The 26,469-nt window shown below is 40.0% G+C and overlaps 1 protein-coding gene across 45 annotated transcripts in view; it reads right to left on the bottom strand.

Moving 5' to 3' along the window:
* LOC127425390 (CLIP-associating protein 2) overlaps window positions 1-26,469 on the bottom strand; it is a 103,606-nt gene that overhangs the window by 12,211 nt on the left and 64,926 nt on the right. For 4 of the 45 annotated variants that reach the window (XR_007894616.1, XM_051671321.1, XM_051671364.1 and 1 more), the window contains 23 exons: window positions 24,198-24,274; window positions 23,949-24,041; window positions 22,172-22,317; window positions 21,335-21,470; window positions 21,181-21,251; window positions 20,981-21,040; window positions 20,815-20,892; window positions 20,553-20,720; window positions 20,408-20,445; window positions 19,390-19,554; window positions 19,093-19,113; window positions 18,348-18,452; window positions 16,731-16,757; window positions 16,156-16,182; window positions 14,153-14,320; window positions 13,811-13,852; window positions 13,030-13,137; window positions 11,863-11,925; window positions 10,673-10,779; window positions 9,498-9,521; window positions 7,472-7,719; window positions 7,199-7,262; window positions 193-249 (listed from right to left, as the gene is read on the bottom strand). Coding sequence is in view for 44 of the 45 variants with exons in the window: in XM_051671321.1 (XP_051527281.1) it covers window positions 193-249; window positions 7,199-7,262; window positions 7,472-7,719; window positions 9,498-9,521; window positions 10,673-10,779; window positions 11,863-11,925; window positions 13,030-13,137; window positions 13,811-13,852; window positions 14,153-14,320; window positions 16,156-16,182; window positions 16,731-16,757; window positions 18,348-18,452; window positions 19,093-19,113; window positions 19,390-19,554; window positions 20,408-20,445; window positions 20,553-20,720; window positions 20,815-20,892; window positions 20,981-21,040; window positions 21,181-21,251; window positions 21,335-21,470; window positions 22,172-22,317; window positions 23,949-24,041; window positions 24,198-24,274 (2,093 nt within the window). In the remaining variant the exon portion in view is untranslated. The remainder of the gene's footprint in view (window positions 1-192; window positions 250-7,198; window positions 7,263-7,471; window positions 7,720-9,497; window positions 9,522-10,672; window positions 10,780-11,862; window positions 11,926-13,029; window positions 13,138-13,810; window positions 13,853-14,152; window positions 14,321-16,155; window positions 16,183-16,730; window positions 16,758-18,347; window positions 18,453-19,092; window positions 19,114-19,389; window positions 19,555-20,407; window positions 20,446-20,552; window positions 20,721-20,814; window positions 20,893-20,980; window positions 21,041-21,180; window positions 21,252-21,334; window positions 21,471-22,171; window positions 22,318-23,948; window positions 24,042-24,197; window positions 24,275-26,469) is intronic. The other 41 variants (XM_051671346.1, XM_051671365.1, XM_051671350.1 and 38 more) reach the window with 37 other exon arrangements.

Here is a 26,469-nt window from a genome sequence, read left to right as displayed (position 1 = left end):
CTTTTTTGCTGAGTTTATAATACGAAAAGGATGAAAACACTGATCCTAACCACACATTTTGCAATTCACATACAGCATTTTCATATCCACATAATAGAATCCAGGGCTTTTCCAGACCCCTGAAGAACAGATAAGGGAGCTGTACAATGTGATTGTATTGGACAGGAGTGTGAGAATGAATGTGTATTATACCTTAAAGGAGGCAGAACTGATACCGGATTCTGCCGTGCCAAAGCCTCTGGAATCACGCTGCAAATCAAAAAGAGTGGCAGGCCATAAGCCCAGAAATCAGACACATGGGGCGGAGCTACAACCTACCCGACAAAATAGAGGATGCCAGAGGGAGGTTCCAGGAAAAGATTTCGAGTGAGAGAGAGAGAGACACCTCAAATGCGGGTTAGTCAGTGCGCATGTGCAAGTGTGTAGGACTGGGCTGTCAAGTAGAGGTATACCGATAAATATCGGGTTAACTGATTAATCGGTGCTTTTTTAATCAGTATCTATGTCGACAGATGCTAACTGTTTTTTTTATTCCTCCGTATTACACTGTGTCCAGTGCTGGAGGATTCTACAGTTTTTATAACAACGGCAGAGGTGACAAAAACAATCACTGACACCTCGTGGATATTTGCTTTATCTAAATCTTTCTTAATTGACAATTTCCATCATATTTTTACCCTCACTTAAATGAATATATTGTTATTTTGATTAGATTATCAAGTGTTCAAAATTTTATATTATATACATACATACATATATATATATATATATATATATATATATATATATATATATATATATATATATATATATATATATATATATACACATACACTATATTGCCAAAAGTATTCGCTCACCCATCCAAATAATTGAATTCAGGTGTTCCAATCACTTCCATGGCCACAGGTGTATAAAATGAAGCACCTAGGCATGCAGACTGCTTCTACAAACATTTGTGAAAGAATGGGCCGCTCTCAGGAGCTCAGTGAATTCCAGTGTGGTACTGTGATAGGATGCCACCTGTGCAACAAGTCCAGTCGTGAAATTTCCTCGCTACTAAATATTCCACAGTCAACTGTCAGTGGTATTATAACAAAGTGGAAGCGATTGGGAATGACAGCAACTCAGCCACGAAGTGGTAGGCCACGTAAAATGACAGAGCGGGGTCAGCGGATGCTGAGGCGCATAGTGCGCAGAGGTCGCCAACTTTCTGCAGAGTCAATCGCTACAGACCTCCAAAGTTCATGTGGCCTTCAGATTAGCTCAAGAACAGTGCGTAGAGAGCTTCATGGAATGGGTTTCCATGGCCGAGCAGCTGCATCCAAGCCATACATCACCAAGTGCAATGCAAAGCGTCAGATGCAGTGGTGTAAAGCACGCTGCCACTGGACTCTAGAGCAGTGGAGACGCGTTCTCTGGAGTGACGAATCACGCTTCTCCACCTGGTAATCTGATGGACGAGTCTGGGTTTGGCGGTTGCCAGGAGAATGGTACTTGTCTGACTGCATTGTGCCAACTGTGAAGTTTGGTGGAGGGGGGATTATGGTGTGGGGTTGTTTTTCAGGAGCTGGGCTTGGCCCCTTAGTTCCAGTGAAAGGAACTCTGAATGCTTCAGCATACCAAGAGATTTTGGACAATTCCATGCTCCCAACATTGTGGGAACAGTTTGGGGATGGCCCCTTCCTGTTCCAACATGACTGCACACCAGTGCACAAAGCAAGGTCCATAAAGACATGGATGAGCGAGTTTGGTGTGGAAGAACTTGACTGGCCTGCACAGAGTCTTGACCTCAACCCGATAGAGCACCTTTGGGATGAATTAGAGCGAAGACTGCGAGCCAGGCCTTCTCGTCCAACATCAGCGTCTGACCTCACAAATGCGCTTCTGGAAGAATGGTCAAAAATTCCCATAAACACACTCCTAAACCTTGTGGAAAGCCTTCCCAGAAGAGTTGAAGCTGTTATAGCTGCAAAGGGTGGGCCGACGTCATATTAAACCCTATGGATTAAGAATGAGATGTCACTTAAGTTCATATGCGTCTAAAGGCAGATGAGCGAATACTTTTGGCAATATAGTGTATGTATATATATACACACACACTGCCTGGCCCCCAAAAATGTTTGCCGTTTAGATTTAAATAAGCAGATACTTAAGAGCCTATGATTGGATCATTATTGCAGTGATTAATATGAAGCTTTCAGCTAGCATCAATTCTTTTAATCCTAACTGATGCAGTGTGTAGCTTCTCATTTCTTAAACAACCATGTGGGAAGATGTATCCCATGGTTGTGGAAAAGATGTTACTGTGTTTCAGAAGAGGCAAATTATTGGCCTGCATCAAGCAAAGAAAACAATTACAGAGATTGCTGAAATCACTGGAATTGTGTTAAGAACTGTCTAACACATTATAAGACCTTGAATTATAGTGATGAACCGTCAGCTTCACGAAAAAAAAAAAAAGTGGTTAGAAAAAATCTTGAATGATCGTGATTGTAAAAAATTGACAGTAGATCTCACGGCTATGTTTAATAGTGAAAGTAAGAGCATTTTCACACACACAATGCGACGAGAACTTGGGACTTGGGACTAAACAGCTTTTTGGCCACAAGAAAGCCACTTGTTAGTGAGGCTAATCAGCAAAAACGACTTAAATTTTCTAGGGAGCATAAAGATTGGACTGTGGAGCAATGGAAAAAGGTAATTTGGTCTGATGAGTCCAGATTTACCCTATTCCAAAGCGATGTGCGCGTCAGGGTAAGAAGGGAAGCGCATGAAGCGATGCACCCGTCATGCATAGTGCCCACTGTACAAGCCTCTGGAGGCAGTGTTATGATCTGGGGTTGCTCAGGTCAGGTCTAGGCTCAGCAACGTTATGCAGCAATAAAATGAAATCAGCTTACTACCTGAATGTACTGAAAGACCAGGTTATCCCATCAATGGATTTTTTTCTACCCTGACGGCACGGACATATTCCAGGACGACAATGCCAAGATTCATCGGGCTCAAATTGTGAAAGAGTGGTTCAGGGAGCATAAGGAATAATTTTCACACAGGAATTGGCCACCACAGAGTCCTGACCTTAACCCCATTGAGAATCTTTGGGATGTGCTGGAGAAGACTTTACAGAGTGGCTTGACTCTCCCCTCATCAATACAAGTATCTTGGCCAAACATGTATGCAACTCTGGACAGAAATAAATGTTGTGACATTGCATAAGGTTGTCAGAACATTGCCATGACGAATGCGCGGCGTAACCAAAGTTAAAGGCGGTCCAACGAAATATTAGAGTATGCGAGTTTGTTTTTTTTGGCCAGGCAGTATATATTTATATATATATATATAGTGTATGTATGTATGTATGTGTGTGTATATATATATATATATATATATATATATATATATATATATATATATACGTACACTGTATATTATATAATATAATACTATTATCTGTGATAAATGTAACTAAAATATCACCACATTATCGCGAGATAAATTGTCATTAAAAACTGAAAATTATAATTCTTTCCCTCATCTCTACTGTCAAGTCAATATAATGTGTAAGAAAACTGTACTTTTCCTGGTGTATATCAATTTCTGACTTCTAATTCTCCCATAAAATCAACTTTTACGTTTGTGACTATTTAGACTTAAAATCATTAAAATGTACAGTGATTTCTTCTGTTTTTATGAATACAGTGGCATGCAAAAGTTTGGGCACCCCTGTTTCTGTTCTGTTTCTGTTTCTGTGAATAGCTAAGCGAGCAAAAGATGGTCTGATTTCCAAAAGGCTTAAAGTTAAAGATGACACATTGCTTAAAATTTTAAGCAATTGTACTTTTTTATATTCATCTTTTACAATTTCAAAATAACAAAAAAAGGAAAAGGGCCCGAAGCAAAAGTTTGGGCACCCTGCATGGTCAGTACTTTGTAACACCCCCTGGCAAGTATCACAGCTTGTAAAAGCTTTTTGAGTCTTTCAATTTTTGTTTGGGGGATTTTCGCCCATTCTTCCTTGCAAAAGGCTTCTAGTTCTGTGAGATTCTTGCTTGCACTGCTCTTTTGAGGTCTATCCACAGATTTTCGATGAAGGGGACTGTGAGGGCCATGGCAAAACCTTCAGCTTGCGCCTTTTGAGGTAGTCCATTGTGGATTTTGAGGTGTGTTTAGGATCATTATCCTGTTGTAGAAGCAATCCTCTTTTCATCTTTAGCCTTTTTACAGATGGTGTGATGTTTGCTTCCAGAATTTGCTGGTATTTAATTTAATCCATTCTTTCCTCTACCAGTGACATGTTTCCCTGTGCCATTGGCATCAACACAAGCCCAAAGCATGATCGATCCACCCCCGTGCTTAACAGCTGGAGAGGTGTTCTTTTCATGAAATTCTGCACCCTTTTTTCTCCAAACATACCTTTGCTCATTGCAGCCAAACAGTTATATTTTTACTTCATCAGTCCGCAGGACTTGTTTCCAAAATGTATCAGGCTTGTTTTGATGTTCATTTGCAAACTTCTGATGCTGAAATTTGTGGTGAAGATGCAGGAAAGGTTTTCTTCTCATGACTCTTCCATGAAGGTCATATTTGTGCAGCTGTCGCTGCACAGTAGAACAGTTCACCACTACTCCAGAGTCTGCTAAATCTTCCTTAAGGTCTTTTGCAGTCAGACAGGGGTTTTGATTTGCCTTTCTAACAATCCTACGAGCAGTTCTCTCTGAAAGTTTTCTTGGTCTTCCAGACCTCAACTTGAACTGCACCACTCCTGTTAACTGCCATTTCTTAATTACATTATGAACTGAGGAAACGGCTACCTGAAAATGCTTTGCTATCTTCTTATAGCTTTCTCCTTCTGTGTGGGCATCAATTATTTTAATTGTCAGAGTGCTAGGCAGCTGCTTAGAAGAGCCCATGGCTGCTGATTGTTGGGACAAGATTTGAGAAGTCAAAGTATGTATAAAGCTTTGAAATTTTCATCACCTGGCCTTTCCAAACGATGATTGTGAACAAGCCATAGCCCTAACAAGCTAATTAAGGTCTGAGACCTTTGTAAAAGTTATCTGAGAGCTCAAATATCTTGGGTTGCCCAAACTTTTGCATGGTGCTCCTTTCCTTTTTTCACTCTAAAATTGTACAAAATAAAAAATAATACACTAATATTGCTTAAAATGTTGAATAGAATGTTTCATCTTTAACTTTATGCCTTTTGGAGATCAGTTCACCTTCTACTCACTTAACTATTCACAGCAACAGAAATTTTGACCAGGGGTGCCCAAATTTTTGCATGCCACTGTATATCAATACTTAATTGTTTCAAGATTTCAAACAAAATCTAACAAAACAAAACAGTTTTTAAATGATATTGTTATTTACTGAAGCAAAATTTTTTATCCAATACCAACCGGGCCTGTGTGAAAAAGTATTTGCTCCCTTAGTTACTAAATCCCCAAATTTATGAAACTGCATTCTTATTGGGGTTCAGCTGGACTAGACAAACCCAGGCCTGATTATTGCCAGCCCGGTTCAATCAAATCAACACATAAAAAGAACTTTTTCAGCAGCATGAAGTTGGCTAAAAGGTCTCACCCCGTAGCACACTATGCCAAGGTTGAAAGAAATTCCAGAAATGATGAAGAAAAAGGTGATTGAAATACATCAGTCTGGGAAGGGTTACAAAGCTATTTCAAAGAACCACAGTGAAAGTCATTATCTCCAAATAGACTCCTACTTGACAGTAGTGAACCTTCCCAGAAGTGGCCAACCTTCCAAAATTCCTCAAAGAGCACAGCAACGACTTATCCAGAATGTCACAAAAAAGCCAAAGACAACATCCAAGGAACTGCAGGCCTCTCTCGCAACACTGGCCAAAAATTTTATCCATGGAAGAGTGGCAAGGCGAAAACCACTGCTTACCCAAAAGAACATTAAAGCTCGTCTGAATTTTTCCAAAACACACCTTGATGATCCTCAAACCCTTTGGAGAAAGTTCTGTGGACTGATGCGTCAAAAGTGGAACTGTTTGCAAGACAGGGGTCCCGTTACATCTGGCTTAATCAAACACAGAATTCTACAAAACGAACATCATACCTACGGTCAAGCATGGTGGTGGTAGTGTGATGGTGTGGGGATGCTTTGCTGCTTCGGGGCCAGGGCGACTTGCAATAATTGAGGGAAACATGAATTCTGCTCTCTACCAGAAAATCCTAAAGGAGAACGTCCGGTCATTAGTCCATGAGTTGAAGCTAAAGCGCAACTAGATTATGCAGCAAGACAATGATCCAAAGCATAGGAGTAAGTCCACCTCTGAATGGCTCAAAATAAGCAAAATTTACATTTTGGAGTGGCCTAGTCAAAGTTCTGACTTGAACTTGATGCTGTGCCAGGACCTTAAACGGGCAGTTCATGCTCGAAAACCCTCCAATGTGGCTGAACTAAAGCAGTTCTGCAAAGAAGAGTGGGACAAAATTCCACCACAGCGTTGTGAAAGACTGATCTCCAGTTATCGGAAGCGTTGGTTGCAGTTGTTGCTGTTAAAGGTGGCACAACCAGCTGTTAAGTTTAAGGGGCAGTTAGTTTTTCACATGGGTGATATAGGTGTTGGATAACTTTTTTGCTTCAATAAATAATTTTAAAAATGTATTTTGTGTTTACGCAGATTGCCACTGTTTTATGTTAGATTTTGTTTGAATTTTTGAAACAATTTAGTATGAGGTATACACAAAAACAGAAGAAATCAGTATGGGGGCAAATCCTTTTTCACAGCACTGTATACAGGAAAGGTTCTACAAAGGCACAGGTTTGAAAATGTCAAGGCCATTATCTCATCTTTTACTTCTCTTGAATTGTGACAGCCCCAGTATGTGTTTTCGTGAGTGCAAGCATGAAAGAGTGGAAAGCTTAGAAGGGAATTCGGGGCAGCTGAGAAAAGATGAGTGAACTGACTAGCAGCATTAGAAATCCACTCAAACCAAACCATGCGATTAGCCACGGTTTTCAACCCGAGAGTTAGTGTGCACAGCACATGCCTGAGATTGTGGAACTGTGTGTGTCTGTGGCGAAAACATGGGCTGTGGGTGAGGCAGAATCCGATATAGTCAAGCGAGTTTGGGTCATGTAAGTGTTCATGCTGGTTTATGTCGGCAGAATTGTGTCTGTATGTGTGTGCTGGAGCATGTGTAAAAGCGGCATGCAAAGGTACCTTGCTGTGTGGGTCTGCAAACATCCTGGTGAAAATTTCACACAACCTCTTCAATTCGACTCGGCTAAAACAGATAGAAAAAAAATGAAATAATCAAACACACTCACAGAAGAGTTCACAGAAAAATCAATAGGAACTGAATCAGCCTGTTTGCCAATGAAAAAAAACAATGTTAAAACTAGCCATGATGCTAGGGTGTTTGATAAGCTGAAGACTAAATTTTAAAAAGAGGCTGAACCGAAAAACAAATGAGTGTGCATTTGTATGGATTACCTGAGAGTGCGCTGGTTCTTCAGCAATGCCTGCAATCCCATCAATCCCTCTTTTCTCTCAGACCAGTTGGCAGAGGCACAGCGATTGAGAACTTCGGCCACGTCTTCCGTCTGGCGCATATACGTAGGAATACTGCCGTTCCGGGAGCTGTACGAACGTTCAGAGCATGCGCTGGATGCGTCAGAGTTTGCTTCATCATCGGAGTACATACCATAGGTGTCATACCGCCGCCGGGCTGGTTTCTTCTGCTTATAAAATCATTAAATGAGAAGAGCCAAATAAGCCTTTCATCCATGAATAGTTGTTACAATTACAAAAAATGTACTTAAATGTTAATGCAGAAATACAGTGCATCCGGAATGTATTCACAGCGCTTCACTTTTTCCACATTTTGTTATGTTACAGCTTTATTCCAAAATGGATTAAATTCATTATTTTCCTCAAAATTCTACAAACAATACCCCATAATGACAACGTGAAAGAAGTTTGTTTGAAATCTTTGCAAATGTATTAAAAATAAAAAATAAAATAAAATCACATGTACATAAGTATTCACAGCCTTTGCCATGACACCCAAAATTGAGCTCAGGTGCATCCTGTTTCCACTGATCATCCTTGAGATGTTTCTACAACTTGATTGGAGTCAACCTGTGGTAAATTCAGCTGATTGGACATGATTTGGAAAGGCACACACCTGTCTATATAAGGTCCCACAGTTAACAGTGCATGTCAGAGCAAAAACCAAGCCATGAAGTCCAAGGAATTGTCTGTAGACCTCCGAGACAGGATTGTATCGAGGCACAGATCTGGGGAAGGGTACAGAAAAATTTCTGCAGCATTGAAGGTCCCAATGAGCACAGTGACCTCCATCATCTGTAAATGGAAGAAGTTTGGAACCACCAGGACTCTTCCTAGAGCTGGCCGCCCAGCCAAACTGAGTGATCGGGGGAGAAGGGCCTTAGTCAGGGAGGTGACCAAGAACCCAATGGTCACTCTGACAGAGCTCCAGCGTTTCTCTGTGGAGAGAGGAGAACCTTCCAGAAGACCAACCATCTCTGCAGCACTCCACCAATCAGGCCTCTATGGTAGAGTGGCCAGACGGAAGCCACTCCTCAGTAAAAGGCACATGACAGCCCGCCTGGAGTTTGCCAAAAGGCACCTGAAGGACTCTCAGACCACGAGAAACAAAATTCTCTGGTCTGACGAAACAAAGATTGAACCATTTGGCCTGAATGGCAAGCGTCGTGTTTGGAGGAAACCAGGCACCACTCATCACCTGGCCAATACCATCCCTACAGTGAAGCATGGTGGTGGCGGCATCATGCTGTGGGGATGTTTTTCAGTGGCAGGAACTGGGAGATTAGTCAGGATCGAGGGAAAGATGAATGCAGCAATGTACAGAGACATCCTTGATGAAAACCTGCTCCAGAGTGCTCTGGACCTCAGACTGGGGCGAAGGTTCATCTTCCAACAGGACAACAACCCTAAGAACAGAGCCAAGATAACAAAGGAGTGGCTATGGGACAACTCTGTGAATGTCCTTGAGTGGCCCAGCCAGAGCCCAGACTTGAACCCAATTTAACATCTCTGGAGAGATCTGAAAATGACTGTGCACCGACGCTCCCCATCCATCCTGATGGAGCTTGAGAGGTCCTGCAAAGAAGAATGGGAAAAACTGCCCAAAAATAGTTGTACCAAGCTTGTAGCATCACACTCAAAAAGACTTGAGGCTGTAATTGGTACCAAAGGTGCTTCAACAAAGTATTGCGCAAAGGCTGTGAATACTTATGAACATGTGATTTTTATTTGTTTTTTATTTTTAATAAATTTGCAAAGATTTCAAACAAACTTCTTTCACGTTGTCATTATGGGGTATTGTTTGTAGAATTTTGAGGAAAATAATGAATTTAATCCATTTTGGAATAAGGCTGTAACATAACAAAATGTGGAAAAAGTGAAGCGCTGTGAATACTTTCCGGATGCACTGTAGTGACAGACAGGCAGACAGAAAGCCAGACAGACTAACCTTGCCTCGCATATCTCCTAATAGCTGGCAGCATTGACAAAGCCAAAGGCATAAATTTAAAAGCATGACAGAGGAGTTAAAGACAGACAATTCAGCACGTATTACAATGGATAAGTGAATCTTTGTTAATCTGTGAGTACAGTTGCTCATAACACCCTTCCAGAATCTGCAAATCTGTCATTTTATATATATAAAAAAAAGGATCATAAAATTAGCATTTTGATTAGAAGTTCTGCCATGATAACAGATATTTAGATACATTCCACAAGACAAAATAACTGAATTTATACAAATTACGCTGCAAATTAAAAAGTCATTAAAGGGATAGTTCATCCAAAAATGATCCATCCCAGATGTGTATGACTTTCTTTATTTTGCATAAATTAAGATTTTTAAAAGAATATCTCAGCTTTGTAGGTCCATATAATTCAAGTAAATGGTGACCAGACCTTTGAAGCTCCAAAAAATCATATAAATGCAGCATAAACATGGTTTAATATATGTTTTCTGAAACGATGCAATCACTCTGGGTGAGAAACATTTCAACATTTCAATCATTTTTGTCTATAAATCTCCACTTTCACTTTCAGAATGTGAAAATGGAGATTTATGGTAAAAAAGGACTTAAATATTCATCTGTTTCTCAAAGACATAGATTTAACCACTGAAGTCGTATGAAATACTTTTATGCTGCTTTTGTGATTTTTGGAGCTTGTAAGGTCTGGTCACCATTCATTTGCATTGTATGGACCAACAGGGATGAAATATTCTTCTAAAAATCTTTGTCTGTGTTCTGCAGAAGAACGTCAGTCATACACATCTGGGATGACATGAGGGTGAGTAAATGATGACAGAATTTGTTTATTTTTTGGTTGAACTATCCCTTTAATGCTCAAAGAGGCAACACCCAAAATTGAAAAGACAGGGTATAAAAACTTTTGAACAGGATAATGTAATTTCAGTTATCACTTCATCTTAAGGAACTTATATATCTGTAATACATCTTTTTAAGGCAGTACTAAATAAAATCAAACCAGTTTTTAATGATCTCTTCTTTTTTTAAACTGGTAAACATCTTACCGATTCCGCAAGGTGCATGTAAACTTATTGGCACAACTGTATGTGTGAATGGTGTGTAAGCAGAATGCCTGTGTATTCATGCATGTTTTATTTACCAGAGCATCTGCCAGGGCTTCCTCCACATCTGATCCTGTGTTCAGCACTCTCATAGCACTTACTGAGGACGAGAGACGATTGGACTGAGACAAACCCAACCCAGAACCTACAACACACATCGCACATTTTAAAAATTCTTCTTCAATAACACAGAAATCCACACTAGATAACCAAAAACAAATAATCACCATCCAATAACATTTATGAAAACAACCACAAATGTCCATACAATAACATAAAAAAGAAGAACGCAGGACAAAACTTGGGTTAAATTCAGGTAGTTAACTGTTTGAAATATGTTCCAAAAATGAATCTACTTGAATTGACAGCAAAAAGCTTCAAATGCAAAGTGGCCTCTTTCTGCTTTCTTTTGATCTTGAATACCTAAATATTACCCTTTTAACATATGACACCAAACAAACCCCATCTCTTTTCTCTTTCATATCATTCCCTCTATCTTTCCATCCCTTTCTCGGTTTTCTTTGTCGCTTTAAATCTTAAATCTTCTGGGCCCCGTGGCCAAAAAAACCCCTTGAAGTGTAAAGCTGAAGTGTGTAATTGACCACTAGTCATCAACCGCAATTGCAAAAATAAAGATTTTTTTCAAACAGCCTTTTCAAACACTCCCCCGTCTTCTGTTGTTCAGACAGAGAGTTTCGTCCCAAAATCACACCACTGACCAAGCTAGTGTCGCTGTGCCGGGCTGGACGGGCCACTCAAATTTTAGCAATTGTTTTAGCGCTACAGACACAGCGTTTACAGATTGAGGAAATCAACCTATGAATAGCTTACAGTTGTCTTTGCATATTAAGCTGGGATAGGATAAAGTACTTTAACATCGAAAAAGTTGCACACTTCAGCTTTAAATTAAGAAAACCCTTAGTAATGTTTGTAAGTGTATTATCATTACTAAGGGCTTTCTTAACTTAAGGGTTTTATTGCAATCTTGATTTCTTCTTTGTCATCTCACATTTGCAGCTGTTTGCTTAGTGTCACTACAGTTGTTATCGAGGTAATGGGAAGAATGGTTGTTATGAGAACTAAACGTAAAGCATGCAGGTCCAATTGGAGGCTAAACTGAAAGCAGCAGAAATATGGGATGAAAAAATTTAATCTGAAGTGACAATGACTTGAAAAAAGAAAAAGATTTTTGTAAAAGAGGCTTGTGCTGGCTGGGGTGACAGTTCACCTGTTGCCCCGAAGGCATCTGGGGCATGAAGAGCACCAGTTGAGCGCGAATAATGCCGGGATGCTGCAACACACACACACACACACACACACACACAAGAATCCACACAAGCACACACAAGCATAAATTACCAGGCCAATGTTAGAACGCTAGAGAAACTTCCAATTAGTACTGATGTGAGAATGTGCCATCACCAAACCACACACATGCCCCACTGTAACAATCACACACACTTCAAAACTGTGCTCAAAGGTACAAGTCCAGTTCTGCTCAAGTTATCTGCATAACAGCAAGAATATTGCATTTTACGCAGGGCACCTTTCCACCTTTTCTTATGCTAAAAGTTTTTTATGCTATAAGTACTAAAAGTGAGTTTTAAATGCATCATAGCTACCATTAAACATTTTATGATGGCAGTGGTCAGTCTCTTTCCTCCTCATTCCACTCTGAAATTAGAGTCTCTCAAAATAAATGTGAAAAAAACAAACAAACAAACAAAAAAAAATACTTCTCTGATGTGGACGCATGTATATAGTAACATTAGCGACTAGCTTAGAATTTCTTTGCCTATTAATAACTTAAATTCTATTTTTGGTGTCATGAAATAATTGAAAATGTTTGAAAAAGTTAGCAGAATACAAGTAATGCTTAGAAAAACAGGATTCCAAAAGCATGGAAGTGCTCCATACATTAAGTCAACATTAAACATCATTCGCAATTCACTTCCATAATGTAACATATATCCAAGTGAAGCACGATTTACACATGGTTGGGAGCAGGTGTAAATTTAGTTCGTGCCAATTAACGTTTTGAAAGTACGAAAACTTTAATGAAACCGAGAATTTACGTAAGAATGGCTTTACGAGTGATTTACACAAAAATTTGTTCTGCTCATGTTTCATAAATGAGGCCCAAAGTGTGCAAGCAGTGATGTTGGGCCACTGTTCAAACATTCCCATATGGTAGCTGCAAAAGTATCAAAGCAAACAGAGTCCAGGCAAGAGCAAGATAAGCAAATGTGCAACAGCTTGACTTCCAGTTTCAAATGAAGTGAAGGAGGGCATTTATCACTTTTTAACATAGCATAACCTTTTCATATCATCTTGACTACTGTTAAGTTGAGGTTGATTGGTCCCGGTAGATTAAATAGTTGCCGTTGCTACTCACCGAGCGGCGTGAAGGAGCGCACAGGGCTGGTGTCTCTGCTGCTCTCTCGGCTGGCCTCACGACTGCAGCCCTGACTCACACTAGGCCGTGGTATACGACTACCCCTCGCTGACCCACCCCCAAGATAGGGAAACAGACCAAGAAAAGAGCATAGAGAAAAACAGATAAAGAAGAACAGAGAAATTGGAGGATATAAGAGACAGAAAAAAATAGAACAGAGACATTTACATAGAGAACTGATGAGCAATGAAATGACAATGGAGTGTTCTTTTGGAGAAATCGAGAGGGCCTAGTATAGAACCTTGATGCACCTCACAGACAGTAGGAAGGCAGCACAAAAACATCAATATTACTACTATTTTTTAGAGCCCATGCACAGAGTCTACATTAGCAATAGATAAGAAATGAGCAGATATTCACAGACAGGGGAAGGACTATTAGAAAAGAAGGAATTAAAGGTTCAATGTTAGTACATAGGAGGTGGCAGGTCTGGGTCTTTGCTTTTATATCATGTCTTTTAACTGATATTCATCTGCATTCATGAGATGGACTTCATTCATTCACTTTGCATAGAGCAGCACCAAGCTGTGGGGTTTAACATCACGGCAGAAAAGGGGAGACCCAAAAGGTTAATGTGATAGCAAGTTCTGCTTTCCCAAAGCAGCGTGTTGCAACACCGCACAACCTCCAGCTTGAAACCACATTAGGATGCCCCAGCTCGGACAGGCAGATGGATTATCACTAAGTTGATGGCTGACGGAGACCAAGACAGAAGACATACCTCCTTTGGATCCATTGTAGATGTGGCTGATGTTTGATGGAGCTTTTTATTGAAAGAAAACATTTCAATTTTGGTAAGAACACCAAACTGTATGCGGTCACCCACCACCAATCCTCACAAAAATCTTGACATTTATGTGAAAGTATAGAATGTCCAGAAGGCAACGTGCAATTGCAACACCATAAATAGCGATTAAAGCATCTTATGATCCCACAGATTTAACAAAAACACACTGATCAAGGGGATCTTTTAAATCATCAGATAGATAAGATAAAGTAACAAAAACAGATCATAATACAATAAGCAGAACTGAGATGTGGACCATCCCAATAACTTACTTACCGACAGACAAACGTGTGGGGCTGGAGTCTCGACTGCAGCCCTGACTGCGTGGGATCCGGCTGCGACGGTGAGAGCCCGGAGCTGTGCTGACACGCTGCGCTCCTGTACTGAGCGTGCTCAAAGCTGTGCTGGTTAACACCCGGCCCGGGGAACCTGAGCGAGAACCCGCTGTAAATACAACAAAAATGAGAAGACAAAGCAGCGTGAGACTAACAGTCCACTGGAAATCTACATTATACAACTGATAAATTATTTTATATGCACACACATGAACAAACTGCTTTATAGCTACATATTAAATAGCATACACATGACTGTCCACCAAAGTCAATCACAAACATAATCACTGACCTAATAAGAGGTCGACTGATAGTGATTTTGCAGATACCAATAACCAAGCTGGTGGAAAAGGCTGATAACAGATTAATCGGTCAATAGTTTTTAAAATCGATTTATTAAATATTAAAACAATCGGTCCTTACTGTGACCGGCACAGACATGGAGACAACAAGAGTCCAAAATGATTAAAATCCCAGGTGCAGTTTATTTGACAACCAAAATCCCAATAATAACCAGAAGAAGAAAAAAAAAAAAAAGATTTGGTGCATAATGTGGGACTTTTACTAATGAACAGGGCCAACAATACTCCAGGGACTCTTATTTTGAAATGTTTGTGCTAGCAGCTCACACATACACAAAAAGGAAAACAAAAAATGCACTCTTACAATCATCTATAATGTATTACAATATAAACACACTAAAGTAAACTGTCATATAAGCTAATAAATACTGTATGAGCAGTAATTCATCAACAGTAGATAATTATTCAATCAGCTTCTTAAGTGTCCAGCTCTGTGCATAGCATTGATACATGGCACAACAAACCCTACGCGGAGTCAGTAATTGTTTTTATTTCATCTCTAGAGGCCTCTGTTATACTGTAGAATGGAAGGAGGAATGATAAATTAAAAAAAATCTGCAACAATCACCATTGATGCCCACCACGATTTACGACAACTGACAGTTCCACACAAAAAAGCAACTATCAGCATCAATATATCGGTCGACCTCTAGACATAATCCTCAATGCTATGCTGACATTTTTTTTAATTTTTTTTCTCCCCAATTTGGAATGCCCAATTCCCAATGCACTCTAAGTCCTCGTGGTGGCGTAATGACTCGCCACAATCCGGGTGGCGGAGGACGAATCTCAGTTGCCTCCACATCTGAGACCATCAACCCGTGCATCTTATCACGTGGCTTGTTGAGCGCGTTACCGTGGAGACGTAGCATGTGTGGAGGCTTCACGCTATTCTCCGCGGCATCCACGCACAACTCACCACGTGCCCCAACGAAAGCGAGAACCACACATTATAGCGATCACGAGGAGGTTACCCCATGTGACTCTACCCTCCCTAGCAACCGGGCCAATTTGGTTGCTTAGAAGACCTGGCTGGAGTCACTCAGCACGCCCTGGATTCAAACTTGTGACTCCAGGGGTGGTAGTCAGCGTCTTTACTGGCTGAGCTACCCAGGCCCTGACATTTGTTTTTTTTTAACTAGACAGCTATAACTCACAAAAACAACCACAGACATAGACATAAGACTTAAAAGTGCAAAGTGCTAGTGTTGTGATTCTGATTGTGTTGATACCAAAAGGAAAGAATGAAGTATTTCTAGTGAACAAGTGAAAATATACAGACTACACAAACACAGATGAACAAGCCTACGCTGCACTCTGACACGCCAATCATCAAATTTCCTCATTTTCCCACTCAATAAGGTGTGAGGTTCAATGAATTCATAGGTTTGACAAAAAACACCACCATTAGGGCATCCAGAGCGAGCCAAGCTTACACACCCTCCATGCAGTGAAGAGAGTGGGGGCTTCTTGGAGACCCCACGTTTCTGGGTTAATCAAGAAAAAGGAAGAGAGGGTGGAAACCCACAGGATGGGAGTGATAAAACTATGAGTGACAGATGAAATATGTTGAAACTCTTACCACCAACAGGGGTAGCAGACTGTGATCCTGAGCAAATGAAGGGGGAGGATTAGGGAGACGGGCGGGGCCATGAGACCCATTGGGCAGGGAGGAGGAACAGCATATTAAATGGATACAATGCATTATGGAGTAAAAACATGCAGTAAATGTGTTCTGATGCACACACTATGAATACAACCATCAGGCTGCAAATGAAAACAGCGATATAAGTAGCACTCAGAGTCGATAAGCCCTGAAAAACAGCATTCACATGTTACTCCACAATAAACACCATGAAGGCACACAAAAGATACACAACATGATTGTTTTTGCCACTGCTTTGTTCAATGTACCATCAACACTCTCAATGTGTTTTAGCAGTCCAAGCTGCCCCGCAGAAACACAGCTGAACTGATTAGTTTTGAGAGTTTGTGTTCGTATAAACCTGCAGGCAGAAATGGACTGACACCGTCACACCCAAGTGAAGACCACACAGCATGCAGGGCACTGAAGACATACATATGCTCACAAACACTCTCGTTCTCTCACACGTTTGCATGAATTAACACACTCGCCAACATGTCAGACGAGGGTACCTGGCGTGCAATCAGAATCGTCGGAACCTAGAGGCACAGAAACAGTTTGGAGGAGCTGTGGGTTACATCCTTAGAGCAGGATGACTCCTTAAGAGCTCTCACATACACACACACGCAGTTGACATTGTGTGTTACAGCACGTGGTGCCAAGAATGACTGTTTACAGTCAGAATTCACTGCATTCTACCCTATTTGTGTAAAATCATCTTAAAAATGAAGTAGTTGGGTCATTTATGTGACATCATTTTTGATGGGAAAACAACAGCACAAATACCACTAAGTATCAGCAATGTATTTTATGAATTATGCAATGTTTGTTGGTTTCAGCTGATTACCTATGTGTAATACATTCCATATTTTACGATAAATGTACAGAAATCTCTATGATAATATAAAAATGTCAAGTAAAACAAAATTACAATTAAAATTAACTGAGCAATGGCTATTTTTAGCTCCAACCTTCAAGGCATCCTGTTAATTTTCTTGCTAATGTGTAAATAAGTTATAATCAATAACATTTAAAGGGATAGTTCACCCAAAAATGAAAATTCTCTCATCATTTACTCACCCCAGATCAACCCCAGGTCCAAACAATGCAAGTGAATGCTGGCCAGAACTTGAAGGTCCAAAAAAAGCACATAAAGGCAGCATAAAAGTAATCCATACGACTCCAGTGGTTAAATCCATATCTTCAGAAGCAAAATGATAGGTGTGGGTGAGAAACAGATCAACATTTAAATCCTTTTTTACTATTAATTACCCTCCTTGCCCAGTAGGTGGCAATATGCATACAAATGTGAACCGCCAAAAACAAAAGAAGAAAAATAGAAGTGGAAGTGGACACTTATAGAAAAAAAAATATACTTAAATATTGATCTTTTCTCACCCACACCTATCATATCGCTTATGAAGACATTGATTAAACCACTGGAGTCGTTTGGATTACTTTTATGCTGCCTTTATATTCTTTTTGGTACTTCAAATTACCGGACACCATTGACTTGCATTGAATGGACTGACAGAGCTGAGATTCTTCAAAATAACTTTGTTTTTATTCAGCAGAAGAAAAGAAAGTCATACACATCTGGGATGACATGAGGGTGAGTAAATGATGAGAGAAATTACATTTTTGGGTGAACTATACCTTTAAGTGTCGGAGCTTGACCAGCGCATATTTCTGAAAGTATGGTATACATTTTTATAGAAATATTTCATTTAATTACAACCCAAGCATATACATTTTTTAAATTACATAGTTCAAAATGTACTTCAATACAGGAATGACCCAGTCATAAAATAAAATATAAAAGTAGTGTATGGAGCACTTTTCTGGAGAGGACAGATCTGTATACTGTGTTTGTTTTATTTGCAATGAGTACAATGCTCTGTTGGAAAACATTTTGCACTGACAAGCATTTCCTGAGAGTTAAATGTATATGAGAAGTGTGTCAAGTTGGTTACCCAGTAACTTAAACATGTTTATGGTGTGGAATGTGAGCAAGATGACAATACAAGGCAGTTTGTAAATGTATATAATATATTGAGTAATTTTGTGACTCTTCACTGCAGAATTTGTAAGAACACATAGTGCATATTTGTGTGTATGTAGGTACTTACGTTGTGACTGGGATGCCATCTTTGACCGGGTCCGCCCTCTCGAATCGACCTGACTGCAGCCCACACTAGATGCCGTTGATAAAGTCTGCTTAGTCCGTAGTCGCCCTGGAGACAAACAGATATCCTATTACATCACATGCGAATCTAAACACTCCATCAGAATAAAAATATATGACATTTGCTTGCATCTCGCTGACCCACCCACCCACCCACTGACTCCTGTGAGGAAATGGATTAATGTTCAAGTTAGAGGAAAGACAATGAGACAGAATGGAGAAAATAAGAGAGGAGTGTTAGATCTGTAAAAGAGATTTTGAATGAAGCACTTCAATTTAACACAAGCTGAAAGCCACTGGCACATTAAATGGCTTCTGCTTGCAATACCACTCATCACCAGCAGACAGCAGCATCACTACGTCACACACACAGAGCTCCACCCACTGAGTGAGAGAGGATCATATTCCTTATTATACCCAAACCCTTGAAATAATTACAACAAACAAAAATAAGAAAAATGTTTCACCCATACACAATGAGAAACACTTATCTTTTAGCATAGTTCAATATTGTTCACAGATAAGCTTCAGTAAGTCCCACCAAAATTTTGATAAACTATTCAAACACAAACATTAGAAAAGCGTGAGAGAAGGGAGAAGAGAGAAAGAGGAGGGGAACAAGGAAGAAAAGGAGAAGAAAAACAGAGGATGAAATGGAAAACAGACGGGTAAATGGCAGATGATCTTACCATCTTTTTCAGAGGCATCATCTTAAGCCAAAGAGAGAGAGGAGCACAGCAAACCAGTTAGAACGCAAGACACACTCGCAACAGAATTACACACATTCCAACAACCACACTAGTACACGCATGTAACTTTGAACAATTAAAGAAATTCTTCACATAAGTTGGTACTGTGTGTGGTAAGAGGAGGAAAGCCATGTGCTGTGTGTGAGAGGCCAATCAGCAAAATTTGCTTGCTTGACCTGTTCTGCATATACAGGAGTTAAGTACAAAAATGGTGCATGACCTGTATGTAGCTCTTACCGAGAGATGCGTATGATCCAGGGGGCAGGGCTGTCGCGACTCGCCCCGCCCCTCCAGCATGTCCACCGTGTCTGGCTTTAGCACCAGTGGCTGCGTTAACATCCACATCGCTGCGGGAACGCTGCAAAGAGCCTGGAGTTCCTGATGACTTTGAGCTTGCAGGCACTAAAGTAAAAAACAAAACAAAACAAAACAAAAAAACATCACCGAACAAAACAAAACAAAAAAAGGTGTTACATGCATATTGATTGTTTAAAGGGAGAGTTCACCCAAAAAATTAATATTAAAATTAAAAACAGATGTCCCAAGACTTTTTTCTTCTGCTGAACTCAAACAAAGATATTTGGAAGAATATTTAAGCTCTGTAGGTCCATACAATGCAAGTGAATGGTGGCCAGAACTTTGAAGCTCCAAAAAGCATATTAAGGCAGCGTAAAAGTAATCCATAAGACTCCAGTGGTTAAATCCATATCTTCAGAAGCGATATGATAGGTGTGGGTGAGAAACAGATCAATATTTATGTACTTTTTTCCTATAAATTCCCCTCCCTGCCCAGTAGATGGCGATATGTACAAAGAATGCGAATCGCCAAAAACAAAAGAATGTGAAAGTGGAGATTTATAGTAAAAAGTACTTAAATATTGTTCTGTTTCTCATCCACACCCATCATATCACTTCTGAAGATATGGATTTAACCACTGGAGTCTTATGGATTACTTTTCTGCTGAATTAATATGCTTTTTGGACCTTCAAATCTCTGGCCACCATTCACTGGCATTGTTTGGACCTACAGAGCTGAGATAATTTTCTAAAAACCTTGTGTGTGTTCAGAATAAAAAATTAAAACACATCTGGAATGGCATGAAGGTGAGTAAATGATGAGAGAATTTTTTATTTTTGGATGAACACTCTCTTTCATAAAACACAGCAGGGTCTTTGCACATAAAACAAAAAGTTGTCACATTTTCACAGTGAAGATGTGACTAATGTTTTCAAATAGAAACATCAAGGATCTCACCTCTGCCTGGAGCAGCAGACCACTTTGACAGTGGCCGACTGGAAACAAACAAAAAAGAACCAGTCAAAATTCAAAACTCTTTTCAATTTCACTGCCAACTCATGTCAGTGTTGTAGTCAAATGAGGCAGAGTGAGAAATTCTTACTTCAGGCTTTCCTGGGAGCTAGAGGACGAGCGATCAGACTGCGGAAGAGATGCTACGCTGCCTGAGCTCTTCAAATACGACTGTAATGTCTTCTGATAGGAAGATTCTAATGAGTTATACAGAGACTCCGCCTCCCCAGGGAAATGAGCCTGCAACCCCCAGTATGCCCTGCGGCAGAGAGAGGCATGAAATAAAACACAACAGGAGCAAAATACACGTAATGTGATTTTACATGTGTTTTCTGCATGAGGGCGCCACTCACTTCCTGGCCTCCACTCGAGCCTCTGAGTCTGCATCTCTGATTCCTTTCTTAATACTCTCCACCAACACAGCCACATGCCTGAGACAAAGAAGATAGACAGAGCAGATATGTAGTGCAGTGTTGGCCTGTCAACAAAAGCAGGTTGAGCAGGGATACTGTGTTGTACCTCTCAAGAGAGTGAGTCTGCCACTCCTGCAGCAGAAGATCTAAAAACACATAACAGCGCCTGATAGAGAAATAAATAATATAAACATAAACAGAGGTTTATACTGCATATCAAAGAATAAAAAACATCAAGCCATAACATTTCAGGTATATCATCCAGCCCAATTGCTCAGCTACGTCTGAGCAATTCTGATGTCTCACCTCCGGACGGCCACAGCCTTTGATGTGCAGTTACCAGTGATGAGTGGAATCAATCGTGGGACGTGAGTGTGCTGAAAAAAGAAAAAACATAGTCAAATCACACAGATACAGTGCATACAGACAGAATGAACTTGTGGATGGCAGTGTGTCTCACCCGTATAATGATGCGAATGGCTGCTGTTCCAGATGTGGCCATAACTTTGGCACAGTTTGGGATGAGATTGAAGAGCACTGGGACAATCGCCTCTGCTCCATGATCAAACTTATTCCCCAATATTGTGGAGAGATGCCTGCACAGACACACAACAAAGGCACAATACATCAGTGGCTTTCAACTGGTGTTTTGCGACCCAACAACAAATCATGCAGAGTTAGGATAGCAAAATAAATAGGCTTTAGTTGTTCTTAACATCAAAGAACATGCATCCACTTCACTCTTCAAACTCTTCATATATTGGCGTAAATTTGTCACTTGGTAGAAGCCACCTAAATAAGGTAGATGCCAATGGGGACAGTATGCATGACAAGCCCTCATCCTCAAACTATGAACAAAACTATGCAACGTAAAAGAAAATATAACACAGAATTTTTTAATATTTAATTAACACATTAAATATGTCGAGTTAATAATTTAGCTTATTGTTGGGAATATTCAGTTCATGATAATATTAATACATTTCCATTAATTCATTCCCAACTGTAATACAATACCAAAAACTGCTCTAAATATTTGTTCTTTACAATGGTGTGAGCTCCTTTCAACAGCAACAACAAAAAGGCGATTGCAAAAGTCCACTAATCGAAATATAGTTGACTTGACATGGAAATTGCTTTGCTTTAAATGCTTCCGTCACCTCATACTCCAGCCCTTAATTAAATGGCTGATGGAAACCAGATCTCAATAATCAGTGTAATGTACACAAATAGCTTTCTAGAGCACGAAATCAGAGCTAACATCGATGTACTTTAAAGATGTCAATGAGGCACTCACGCCACTGTGATGCAAGCCTCCCGCACCACCTGAGAACGCAGGTCTTTTGCTGACAGCTTAAATGCTCCGTCCAACAGGCGCAGGTGCTGGTAGAAACAATCATAGTCTGCTGCCCCGGCAACCAGCAGAGATCGGATTTTCTTCAGCTGTGGAGGGAGGAGGAGGAAAGCAAAACGAGACCCACCACATCACAGACGGTTCATCACAGATGAATGGCAATGTATAGGAAAACTACAGTACATAAAAGCCAGGAAACTTCAAATGCAGTTAAAAGCTTACATGTTTTCATAAAATATTAAGAGAGAAAAATGAAATTGCCCAAAGTGTAAATAAACTGCTATATATGGTCTCAAAGAAGACTTTAGGTCGAGTGCAACCCAATGTCATCACCTTTTGAACTTTTGAAGCCATTTTTCATGGGAAACACCAATACGGTTTGCCAACCACCACATTTTGACAAATATTTATTCACGGAACAAGCTTAGCCACATGAAAAAGCAATATGATACTATAATAGTGCTGTAATGGTGCAGAGATTTTTAAGTTGTTCCTGTGTTCAAAGGAGTAGTTTTATTTTTTTAATTATTTACTTCTCATGTCATTCCGAACCTGTAAACTGTTATTTCTTCTAACAAAAGTAGAAATCTTTAAAGGCAGCTTTTCACAGTTTCAAGGGGTCGTGAAGTTCCAAAAAGGGCAGAAAACACAATAAAAGCCATTTTGCGCAATATTTATAGTCTTCTGAAGCCATATGCTAACTTTGTGTGAGGAACAGATCAATATTTGAGTCATTATTCACTGATAATCTTCTCTGCCAGCAGTTTCTTCTAGGCCACGTCTACGTCCAGATTAAAAAAATGGCACATCAATGTCACTGACGGCAAAGTGGCATTGGTTCTTGGGCATGTAGTAATCGAACACCATGCCATTTTTGAATTCCGGATGCAAACATGGGCTAGAGGCAAGCTTTGGGGGAGGGCAAGATTATCAGTGAATAATCACTTAAATTTTGGTCTGTTCCTCACACAGACCTAACGTATGAATTCAGGAGACTTTGGACACTCGAATGGACTACTGTCGTGATATTTTGGAAGTGTTTTTTGACTGCCGTTGTCACTATGAATGTGGTATGTCATGGTATGGCAAGAGCTACATAAAGATTTGTGTTCCATGGGGAAAAAAACAGCAACACAAGGTGAGTAAATGAAAGATTTTTCGGTTTGGGGTGAACTATTCCTTTAAAAGGTGCACTCGAAAAAAAAAAAAAAAAAAATTCTCATTTAAAAAATTTGTACTTCTTATGAAATAAATAGCAATTTTGAAACACATGTATTAAATTATGACCACTCACTCATGAGATGAAGACTCCAGTCATATCAGAAACCTTAAAAAATCTGTTTTATTTCACATGGAGAGGGTCCCCTCATGGGGCCGCCTGCCATCTTAGGGTGTTTTTACACTTGGTTAGTTTTAAGGGTCTGATTGCGGTTCGCACGATTTTTGACCGATATGTGAACACTCCAGACTATCTCAGACCCCTTTAAAGCAAACCAAATCGAGACCATCTCGGAAGGTGGTGTTATTGGACACTTTTGGATTAAAATTAATCATGGCTGACTGTGAATAATGAATTTTTTACAATGGCATCAGTAACTGAAAACTTTTGCATTTGAATGATGATGCATCCACACCCCTAGGTGTCAGTGTTAGTCCAAGACGACATGCAAAATAATTACGGAGTGCACCTTTAAATTGTGTTTAAAAATGTTTTACTAACCGCATTAACTCTATGGTCCCAGTCATGTTTATCATCAGACAGAACCTCACGGATCTTGTTCAGATTATCCTCCAGGTCCCGTGTGGAGTAAATCTATAGAAAGACACAGAGAGAAATGAGTTGTAGATCAAACACTTACAAGCCTTTGATCAAACATCATAACATGAAAGTTGAAGCCACAGGTGGATTTGTTACTGGATGCTGAGAGACTTCAGCAATACCTCATTTATATGCAAGTGTGTTTCTCACCTGAACAGTGGGGACGTCTGTGAATGCTTTAATAAAATCCTCCTCATCCACAGCTCCTGCTCCCTCTTTAGAGACAACTGCAACACATAATTCACTTCCATTAAACTCAATCATTCTAAAAGGTGTCAGAACAGGAGTTTATGGACATATGAGCACATGCATCCATGCCTAACATTTTCTGAAACATTTTTATCAATCACAGTTTTCTCACATAGTTGCAGTCTTTGCCATAGAAACTGAACACAATGAAGTGTTCCTATGGCAACTGTTGTATTGCTAGGCAAAAAGGGGGGGGGGGTGCTCTGTGTGTATCCACCTTTTTCCTGAACGTGGAAGTGTTCTCCAGTGTTTTCACTCACATATATTATTTTTTTGTTATTAACGTTTTTTATTGATTCCATACATAAATCATACAAACATAACATAAAATACGGAATCAATTATATACATTAAACCCCTCCCCCCGAACATTCCCCCACACCCACCACCTGCAACAAACAAGCACTACAGTGGTCAACAACAATTAGAACATAAAAATAAACAAATATACAAAAAAAAAAAAAAAAAACATTTCAAAAAAATATATATACTTTTCAAACAACATCATCTATTCTAGAATAAATCTGATGGACTGATGTAAAGAATGTATAGTCCCTACCAGATAGGTTCAAAAGTCTCCAAGTATCTGTAAGACCAAGATTTTTACACATCCTGTGAAGCGTCACTGTTGCTCTAGGGGGCCCTCACACTTTTGCTTCACTATGATCAAGGACTGAGTCCATCAACAGATTAAAGTCTCCTCCCAATATTATATCCTAACGGGTGCCAGCGGCTTGCAACATCCCTTCAAGATCTATAAAAAAAGCCCTGATCAAAGTTAGGTGTGTAAATATTAGCCAAAATAAGACTTTACCCCTCAATTTCTGCTAAAACAATAATGACTCTTCCTAATTTATCTTTAATCTGTTTGAGATATTTGAATTGTAGATGTTTACTTATCCATGTAATGACTCCCCCGCTCTTACTAAAGAAAACATGTCCACCCCATGGTGGACAAGATGCATTTCTTGAAGAAACACTATATCATATTTCTTACATTTAAGAAAAGAAATAACCTTCCTTCTTTTTAGGGGGTGCCCCAACCCATTCACATTCCACGTGGAGAGAGACAATCCACTCATATTAACATTTGACATTTTGGCATATTAGAAAAAATAGATTGTATAACAAATATAAAATTATAGAGACCACATTCCAACATTAGAGCAACAATCAAATCCCAAACTTCCCCCCAAACCAAACAAACAGAAAAAAGAAAAACGTACGCATGACAGCACCAACCGGCCATCCCTCTAAACTCAAACGGTCGACATACGCCTACGAGAGTCCCTGCGACAACTTTGCACACACACAAAAAAAAGGAAGCCATTAAGTTCCTCGGGCAGCCAAACGAATGTTCAATCAGCCAGTCCATTTGGTCGTTATGCCAGTGCAACACATGCCCTAATCACTCCAATGTCTTGCTAGAAATATTCCACAAAACAAACTCCAGCCGATAGTAGGCATAAGCACCAAGAATATGCAGATTCATCCACAAATGTCCCGAGGGAGTGTTATTCCACAAAATAAACTCCAGCCGCTAGGCAGAACCAACACAAAAAGAAACGAAAAAAAGCATCCATTTTCCTTGGACAGTTAAGTGTATGTTCAGTGAGTCAGGTCCACTAGGCAGCAACATGAAAATCACAAATGGCTTACTCACTCGATTGTCTTTATGAAGGACATTGCTTGCTGTGGGCATGTAAATATTTTGCGGCCATCCTTAGTATCTATTCTCAGTTTGGCCGGAAACATCAGCGCAAAAGCGACCTTCCGTTGATGTAAGAGTTTCTTGCATTCCTTGAATCGATCACGTTTCTCTCGTCGAATTTGCAAAGTCTGGGAACAAGAAAATGCTGCGATTCTTTCAAGAAAGCCTTCCTTTACTCCTCGCCACGCGTAACACTTTATCGGATGATCTCAGAAATTTGGCCAGAATTGATCAGGGCCTGTCTCCCTCAGCAGTCCTCTGAGCTGGGACTCTGTGGGCTCGCTCGATTTCCAGCTTATGGCCTGTTATGTCGAGCAGACTCGGAAAGAGCTCGTCTAGGAATTTCACCATATCTCGGCCTTCTTCATGCTCAGGAATTCCAACAATTTGGACGTTGTTTCGTCGATTACGATTCTCCAAATCCTCCAGTTTTTCCCAGACGCGTTCCAAATCCACCTTGGT

This window comes from Myxocyprinus asiaticus, chromosome 34 (assembly GCF_019703515.2).
Source record: "Myxocyprinus asiaticus isolate MX2 ecotype Aquarium Trade chromosome 34, UBuf_Myxa_2, whole genome shotgun sequence".
In the NCBI taxonomy this organism is placed as follows: domain Eukaryota; kingdom Metazoa; phylum Chordata; class Actinopteri; order Cypriniformes; family Catostomidae; genus Myxocyprinus; species Myxocyprinus asiaticus.
Note: the sequence above shows the minus strand (reverse complement) of the source record. Positions and strands in the feature narration are given on the sequence as shown.